This window comes from Paramacrobiotus metropolitanus, unplaced genomic scaffold, assembly GCF_019649055.1.
Source record: "Paramacrobiotus metropolitanus isolate TYO unplaced genomic scaffold, Prichtersi_v1.0 Parri_scaffold0000081, whole genome shotgun sequence".
In the NCBI taxonomy this organism is placed as follows: Eukaryota; Metazoa; Tardigrada; class Eutardigrada; order Parachela; family Macrobiotidae; genus Paramacrobiotus; species Paramacrobiotus metropolitanus.
The window spans coordinates 481581-490195 of NW_026570301.1; the positions used below are offsets into that span (position 1 = coordinate 481581).

At 42.4% G+C, this 8615-nt stretch overlaps 2 protein-coding genes across 2 annotated transcripts; both read left to right on the forward strand.

Moving 5' to 3' along the window:
• The first annotated feature begins 3094 nt into the window (after positions 1 to 3094).
• Positions 3095 to 6954, forward strand: LOC129595701 (uncharacterized). The gene is given in 5 exon segments (XM_055492781.1): positions 3095 to 3518; positions 3581 to 3745; positions 3748 to 3887; positions 6611 to 6692; positions 6899 to 6954. Coding segments are annotated over 5 exon segments (867 nt in total).
• A 254-nt stretch (positions 6955 to 7208) lies between these two features.
• On the forward strand, positions 7209 to 8206 carry LOC129595702 (uncharacterized). The gene is made up of 3 exons (XM_055492782.1): positions 7209 to 7632; positions 7695 to 8002; positions 8198 to 8206. The coding sequence occupies exons 1-3, from the start codon at positions 7209 to 7211 to the stop codon at positions 8204 to 8206; spliced, it is 741 nt and encodes a 246-aa protein (XP_055348757.1).
• The last annotated feature ends 409 nt before the right edge of the window (positions 8207 to 8615 follow it).

Here is an 8615-nt window from a genome sequence, read left to right on the forward strand (position 1 = left end):
AGTACCGACCAATAAGAATTGCGTATTTTACGCCTCAACCAATCCGATAATTAATAACGGGTTTTTACCTGTCTACCGTTCCGATCCCACGAAAAGATGATCCAGATTACGAAGATGATCCAGGTGATCTTCTCCACAGTCCGATCCCGCGCACCCGTATTCCGCACGGTTGTGGCGCCTTCCTGTCCGACCTATTCAGCCTTCTGCTGGGCTTGTCAAGCCTATCAGCAGGTCGCTCTACAACCAATTTAATGGAGCGCGTTAACTGATCTCTTGGCACCTCATTCGGTGCTGCCAACTCGTGGCTTCTCGGCTCTTGTGCCCGACAGCCTTGACCCCAACAAGAGGTGCTCGCTGCCTAGCAGAGGAAACAGCACAAGTTATCCGACAGGAGAGATCTTGCACCGCAGCCTTCTGCCGTCTGATTGGAAATGCACGACGAGTTCTCCTACAGGAGACTCTCTAGTCAGTGCAGCCGCTGATGCTGGCAATCCGATCGATGAGCGCGCCCTGCTTCAGATAAGGAAAACCAGTGCCTTACTGGTGAAATAAGATCATTGAGATCAAAATGATCCAGATCAATATGGCCGTTCGCCAAACAAGTAAGATGTGGCCGTTCGCCAAACAGATAGAACTCAGAAACCGTCTGTTCACGGCTCTGCTACCATATCACCGTGGACCAGGAATGAGTCCAGGACGGAAGCCCAGACTGACAGGACTCCGTGTAGTGTAGAACGTGACGTGTTAGAGGAAGAAATGCACAACGCACGATATCCAGTCTACGTTATACACTTTATTAGCATTCTCTATCGTGAAAACCAACACACTGACGTTCAATGCTCGGTGAGCTAACGTCTACCAAATATCTCATATGTAAACTGCACAGCGCATAGTGAACACAGTGAACAGCAGCCGTCAGCCAATCAGAAAAGAGACACGCCACAGACGGTAATTCCACGGGGAATCCCCAGTGCGTAGTGCAACGAAGCACTCCCCCAACTCCAGTAGCGTCACTAAGGTGGACGCAAGGGAGCCATCGCCTCACACCTACATCAACCACGGGGTGCTGACAAAAAATTAGCGCAAGGGAACCATATGTTGGGTACCACTCGTCTTAACGCGATTTAACAAAGGCAATTTAATTCGTTTGATTAAATTTATAGAGTAATTTAATTATCTTTCGAGATTCAATATCCAAAAACAGGGCCACATTTGTGAAGGAAAAGAAATGCGGATGTACGATATAACTGTAGTATGAATACGCACTGTATCCACGATAATTCCCCGAAGGTCATAAATTTTGTAGAATACCGAATACAATCCTAGGATACTACATATGTGAGTCATATACGTAGATAACTCCATCAAGGTTCACTAAACTAATGCAGTCGAAATATGAATAACGCCGTTAAAAGCACATGAGGAATTGCTTATTCAGCTCTCTAAGGAGCTTTAAGCTGCGTAGGACTGTAGTCTGGAAGACCATCAACGCACTTATGACTGCTATCAACAGGATCGACAACGTAGGACTGTAGTCTGGAAGACCATCAACGCACTTATGACTGCTATCAACAGGATCGACAACTCATCTCATCCGAGGCTCAGTTTTTTGGTGATTCTTTAGAGTAGAATGTAACAAACAAAACCGAAGTAAAACTGGAAACGGCTTGCAAGTGCAGAAACGGCTCCAACTTCTGATAAACCTGTAGTTTATATTATGGCAAGCCCGTCAGAGCAATCTTCACAACATGATAAATCGATAAGACAACATCATTTCCGCTGCAACCCAAATTTTTAACTTACGAGGGAAAGCTTTCAACTTGTCGCGCGATTCACTGCCCACACATAGTATCATTAGATTCGTCGGAATTCAGGGAATTTGTTGTCGCGCAAAAGGTTTCTCCCAAGCAATAAACTGAAGTTGCAAAACTTCGAAGAACCCAACACGGATGTGATGGCTGAAAGTAGGTTAGACGTCAGCCTGCGTTAAAATCAGATAGATGACGCACACGATACGATTACGCAACCGTGAGCGTAGTGGAAACGAGCGAACAAAAGCAAACGAGGAAACTTACCAGCCTAGACACCATTGACCAGATCAAATATAATAAGAGCATATAATCAATCATCTTAAAATTAAGAAGTGATTTCCGAGAACAACAAATTGAATAGCTGTATTTGATGAACAAAACGGGCGTATGTAATAAAGCTATGGTCATCACCTGTCCACCCAAAATCGTACTTAAACGGTAGTCACAGCTGAATTTGTAACAGTTGCTTAACCGCGCTGTTTGTGGTCATTTATATTTTTGTGTGATACTTTTTGTGTCCCGGTGATTATCAGTCTAGTCTAACTAGTGTATATATTCTGTATACATCTTGTATAAATACTGTATATTATAATTTGTACATAATTGTTAAATTAAATGGGTGTTTTTTAATTTATATTAACACTAATTTTAAATGGAATCTCTGCGTGTGTCGGCTGTTGTGCAGCTCGTTTTATGCCATTTCCCACTAAGCGATGAACCATTAACGCCGACGGACAAAGAACAAGAAGCCGCTCAGCTGATTACAGGTAAGTAATATTTTAAATTGAATCATTTCTTGACGTCAACATTTATAGTTTGCATTTCCTTATGTTTACCGTCACATTACGCACGCGGTTTTTGTTAACTCGCCATTACGTTCGTTAACTCATTTATGTCTTATCGTGCTTTTAGAAGCTATTTCTGGATTAAAATTTGTTTATAAACAATAACAATTTCAGTCAATTTCTGATAGAAATTCCGTCCCATTCGCTGCAGATATTCTTCATGATATTGCTTCTGGACATCTAGAAGTTCCGAAAACTGTCAACGATCTTGAATTTTATGACAATGAACCGAGCGAAGCTAAAGACGTTTTTTCTGATGATGACGCAGAGGATTATGAGGGCGAATGCGAAGAAGACGAGTCACACATCAGCAGCCGAAACTTAGGCGAAGCTGACTTTGACTACAAAAGTATTACCGTAGACTACTGGCGTGATGGTGGACGTAAAAGAACCTTTCAAAGCGTTCACCACACCTACTCTCGATGCCGAACACCGCGTATGCTTCAGCGCTGGGTAAAAATAGTGGACAAAGGCGGTTCGCGGGTGGATAAATTGAAACGGATCGCTACTAAAACATTGGAACTGTTTATGCAGGCTAAATCATCTTATCTGATTTTGAAAGATATTGATTTACGCCAGATGGCTTTAGTGGCTAATGCGGAAGTGCAACTGGATGGATTTATAGCATCAGATAGCTGGCTAACGAATTTCAAGAAAGCACATCGGATCGGTTCAAAGAAAATAACCACATTCGTGACTTCGAAGTATGCTAGAGATTCATCTGATAATCTTGAAGCTTGTGAGGCATTTTTGGAAGAAACCAGGCCGATCTTCGATAGTGTCTCGCATTCAAACATCTTCAATTTTGACCAGTCCGGCTTCCAGCCAGAGCTGCATTTTGGCCCATCGTTAGACTTTATTGGTAAGCTGATAATAAATCTGATGACATTGCGTCTACGTTACGCTTTCAAATGTTTTCTCCAGGTGTGAGGAAAGTAGTGTCTCTTGTTGAATCCGAAGTGTCGACAAGTTCTTCGTACACGATTATGCCTATTCTATCTGCCGAGGGCATTCTGCATCCGCTTATGTATATCTGCTTGAAAGAGCGAAGTGGAAGGTTCGGTCCACAGGTTTCACAGTCCATGTTCCGTCCAAAAACCTTTATATTGACTGTAGCAATTCGGGGAAAATGGAAAAAAGCCACATGTTTACATTTCTCAAGGAAGTGTTGTTCAAAATGCCAAATGTAACCAGTTTTGTGGCGATTTGTGATTCTTGGAATCCTTTCAGAGTAAGCTCACCAGTTTTTAAGCACATATTAAAACTGAAAATGGAATGTCTTTTGGTTTTAGGATCACACGGCAATTAAACGCTGTGTCCCTGAAGGAAAATCTATTGAGGTTTTCAATATTCCGCCAAAATGTACATGGCGAATTCAGCCCGAAGATGTCTTTTTGTTCAGACAATGGAAAGGCTTTATTCGCAGGATCGGTAACCGACTTTTCCTAGAAGGTTTGAGCGGAACGTACAAGTTGCATCATAGAGACAACGTGTTGAAGCTTCAGGCTTTAACGTTGCGTCAGTTTACCTCCCCGCGCTTTAAGCCGATGATGCGATATGCTTGGGTGAAATCTGGTTACGTTCACGGATACGATGAATTTGAAACACCGTCTCAGTTTTGCATTAAATTCGATGAAGTGTTCCGAGAACCGCGCTGCAAGTGCGAAAACTGCCTTCCTGTCCGACCTATTCAGCCTTCTGCTGGGCTTGTCAAGCCTATCAGCAGGTCGCTCTACAACCAATTTAATGGAGCGCGTTAACTGATCTCTTGGCACCTCATTCGGTGCTGCCAACTCGTGGCTTCTCGGCTCTTGTGCCCGACAGCCTTGACCCCAACAAGAGGTGCTCGCTGCCTAGCAGAGGAAACAGCACAAGTTATCCGACAGGAGAGATCTTGCACCGCAGCCTTCTGCCGTCTGATTGGAAATGCACGACGAGTTCTCCTACAGGAGACTCTCTAGTCAGTGCAGCCGCTGATGCTGGCAATCCGATCGATGAGCGCGCCCTGCTTCAGATAAGGAAAACCAGTGCCTTACTGGTGAAATAAGATCATTGAGATCAAAATGATCCAGATCAATATGGCCGTTCGCCAAACAAGTAAGATGTGGCCGTTCGCCAAACAGATAGAACTCAGAAACCGTCTGTTCACGGCTCTGCTACCATATCACCGTGGACCAGGAATGAGTCCAGGACGGAAGCCCAGACTGACAGGACTCCGTGTAGTGTAGAACGTGACGTGTTAGAGGAAGAAATGCACAACGCACGATATCCAGTCTACGTTATACACTTTATTAGCATTCTCTATCGTGAAAACCAACACACTGACGTTCAATGCTCGGTGAGCTAACGTCTACCAAATATCTCATATGTAAACTGCACAGCGCATAGTGAACACAGTGAACAGCAGCCGTCAGCCAATCAGAAAAGAGACACGCCACAGACGGTAATTCCACGGGGAATCCCCAGTGCGTAGTGCAACGAAGCACTCCCCCAACTCCAGTAGCGTCACTAAGGTGGACGCAAGGGAGCCATCGCCTCACACCTACATCAACCACGGGGTGCTGACAAAAAATTAGCGCAAGGGAACCATATGTTGGGTACCACTCGTCTTAACGCGATTTAACAAAGGCAATTTAATTCGTTTGATTAAATTTATAGAGTAATTTAATTATCTTTCGAGATTCAATATCCAAAAACAGGGCCACATTTGTGAAGGAAAGAAATGCGGATGTACGATATAACTGTACTTACAGAAGCATATGAATACGCACTGTATCCACGATAATTCCCCGAAGGTCATAAATTTTGTAGAATACCGAATACAATCCTAGGGATACTACATATGTGAGTCATATACGTAGATAACTCCATCAAGGTTCACTAAACTAATGCAGTCCGAAATATGCTGGAATAACGCCGTTAAAAAGCACATGAAAAGTAGTGGAATTGCTTATTCAGCTCTCTAAGGGAGCTTTAAGCTGCGTAGGACTGTAGTCTGGAAGACCATCAACGCACTTATGACTGCTATCAACAGGATCGACAACTCATCTCATCCGAGGCTCAGTTTTTTGGTGATTCTTTAGAGTAGAATGTAACAAACAAAACCGAAGTAAAACTGGAAACGGCTTGCAAGTGCAGAAACGGCTCCAACTTCTGATAAACCTGTAGTTTATATTATGGCAAGCCCGTCAGAGCAATCTTCACAACATGATAAATCGATAAGACAACATCATTTCCGCTGCAACCCAAATTTTTAACTTACGAGGGAAAGCTTTCAACTTGTCGCGCGATTCACTGCCCACACATAGTATCATTAGATTCGTCGGAATTCAGGGAATTTGTTGTCGCGCAAAAGGTTTCTCCCAAGCAATAAACTGAAGTTGCAAAACTTCGAAGAACCCAACACGGATGTGATGGCTGAAAGTAGGTTAGACGTCAGCCTGCGTTAAAATCAGATAGATGACGCACACGATACGATTACGCAACCGTGAGCGTAGTGGAAACGAGCGAACAAAAGCAAACGAGGAAACTTACCAGCCTAGACACCATTGACCAGATCAAATATAATAAGAGCATATAATCAATCATCTTAAAATTAAGAAGTGATTTCCGAGAACAACAAATTGAATAGCTGTATTTGATGAACAAAACGGGCGTATGTAATAAAGCTATGGTCATCACCTGTCCACCCAAAATCGTACTTAAACGGTAGTCACAGCTGAATTTGTAACAGTTGCTTAACCGCGCTGTTTGTGGTCATTTATATTTTTGTGTGATACTTTTTGTGTCCCGGTGATTATCAGTCTAGTCTAACTAGTGTATATATTCTGTATACATCTTGTATAAATACTGTATATTATAATTTGTACATAATTGTTAAATTAAATGGGTGTTTTTAATTTATATTAACACTAATTTTAAATGGAATCTCTGCGTGTGTCGGCTGTTGTGCAGCTCGTTTTATGCCATTTCCCACTAAGCGATGAACCATTAACGCCGACGGACAAAGAACAAGAAGCCGCTCAGCTGATTACAGGTAAGTAATATTTTAAATTGAATCATTTCTTGACGTCAACATTTATAGTTTGCATTTCCTTATGTTTACCGTCACATTACGCACGCGGTTTTTGTTAACTCGCCATTACGTTCGTTAACTCATTTATGTCTTATCGTGCTTTTAGAAGCTATTTCTGGATTAAAATTTGTTTATAAACAATAACAATTTCAGTCAATTTCTGATAGAAATTCCGTCCCATTCGCTGCAGATATTCTTCATGATATTGCTTCTGGACATCTAGAAGTTCCGAAAACTGTCAACGATCTTGAATTTTATGACAATGAACCGAGCGAAGCTAAAGACGTTTTTTCTGATGATGACGCAGAGGATTATGAGGGCGAATGCGAAGAAGACGAGTCACACATCAGCAGCCGAAACTTAGGCGAAGCTGACTTTGACTACAAAAGTATTACCGTAGACTACTGGCGTGATGGTGGACGTAAAAGAACCTTTCAAAGCGTTCACCACACCTACTCTCGATGCCGAACACCGCGTATGCTTCAGCGCTGGGTAAAAATAGTGGACAAAGGCGGTTCGCGGGTGGATAAATTGAAACGGATCGCTACTAAAACATTGGAACTGTTTATGCAGGCTAAATCATCTTATCTGATTTTGAAAGATATTGATTTACGCCAGATGGCTTTAGTGGCTAATGCGGAAGTGCAACTGGATGGATTTATAGCATCAGATAGCTGGCTAACGAATTTCAAGAAAGCACATCGGATCGGTTCAAAGAAAATAACCACATTCGTGACTTCGAAGTATGCTAGAGATTCATCTGATAATCTTGAAGCTTGTGAGGCATTTTTGGAAGAAACCAGGCCGATCTTCGATAGTGTCTCGCATTCAAACATCTTCAATTTTGACCAGTCCGGCTTCCAGCCAGAGCTGCATTTTGGCCCATCGTTAGACTTTATTGGTAAGCTGATAATAAATCTGATGACATTGCGTCTACGTTACGCTTTCAAATGTTTTCTCCAGGTGTGAGGAAAGTAGTGTCTCTTGTTGAATCCGAAGTGTCGACAAGTTCTTCGTACACGATTATGCCTATTCTATCTGCCGAGGGCATTCTGCATCCGCTTATGTATATCTGCTTGAAAGAGCGAAGTGGAAGGTTCGGTCCACAGGTTTCACAGTCCATGTTCCGTCCAAAAAACCTTTATATTGACTGTAGCAATTCGGGGAAAATGGAAAAAAGCCACATGTTTACATTTCTCAAGGAAGTGTTGTTCAAAATGCCAAATGTAACCAGTTTTGTGGCGATTTGTGATTCTTGGAATCCTTTCAGAGTAAGCTCACCAGTTTTTAAGCACATATTAAAACTGAAAATGGAATGTCTTTTGGTTTTAGGATCACACGGCAATTAAACGCTGTGTCCCTGAAGGAAAATCTATTGAGGTTTTCAATATTCCGCCAAAATGTACATGGCGAATTCAGCCCGAAGATGTCTTTTTGTTCAGACAATGGAAAGGCTTTATTCGCAGGATCGGTAACCGACTTTTCCTAGAAGGTTTGAGCGGAACGTACAAGTTGCATCATAGAGACAACGTGTTGAAGCTTCAGGCTTTAACGTTGCGTCAGTTTACCTCCCCGCGCTTTAAGCCGATGATGCGATATGCTTGGGTGAAATCTGGTTACGTTCACGGATACGATGAATTTGAAACACCGTCTCAGTTTTGCATTAAATTCGATGAAGTGTTCCGAGAACCGCGCTGCAAGTGCGAAAACTGCCAGGAACGTCCGTTCATCCGGTGTGCTTGGTGTAAAGTGATTATGTGCTTAATGCACTTTTTTGTTAATTACCACGAATGCGATGACAACTCGTTTGTGTTGTAAAATTTGACATTGATTGATTTTTCTAGTCTTTGTTTTTCAGTTTCGGTCTCACAGAGAAATGATTTT

Bases quoted from the DNA above. Each gene is read 5' to 3' on its own strand.
- LOC129595702 (XM_055492782.1), top strand. From the start codon at position 7,209: ATGCTTCAGCGCTGGGTAAAAATAGTGGACAAAGGCGGTTCGCGGGTG. The intron at 7,633-7,694 runs GTAAGCTGATAA...TGTTTTCTCCAG, and splicing joins CCCATCGTTAGACTTTATTG to GTGTGAGGAAAGTAGTGTCT.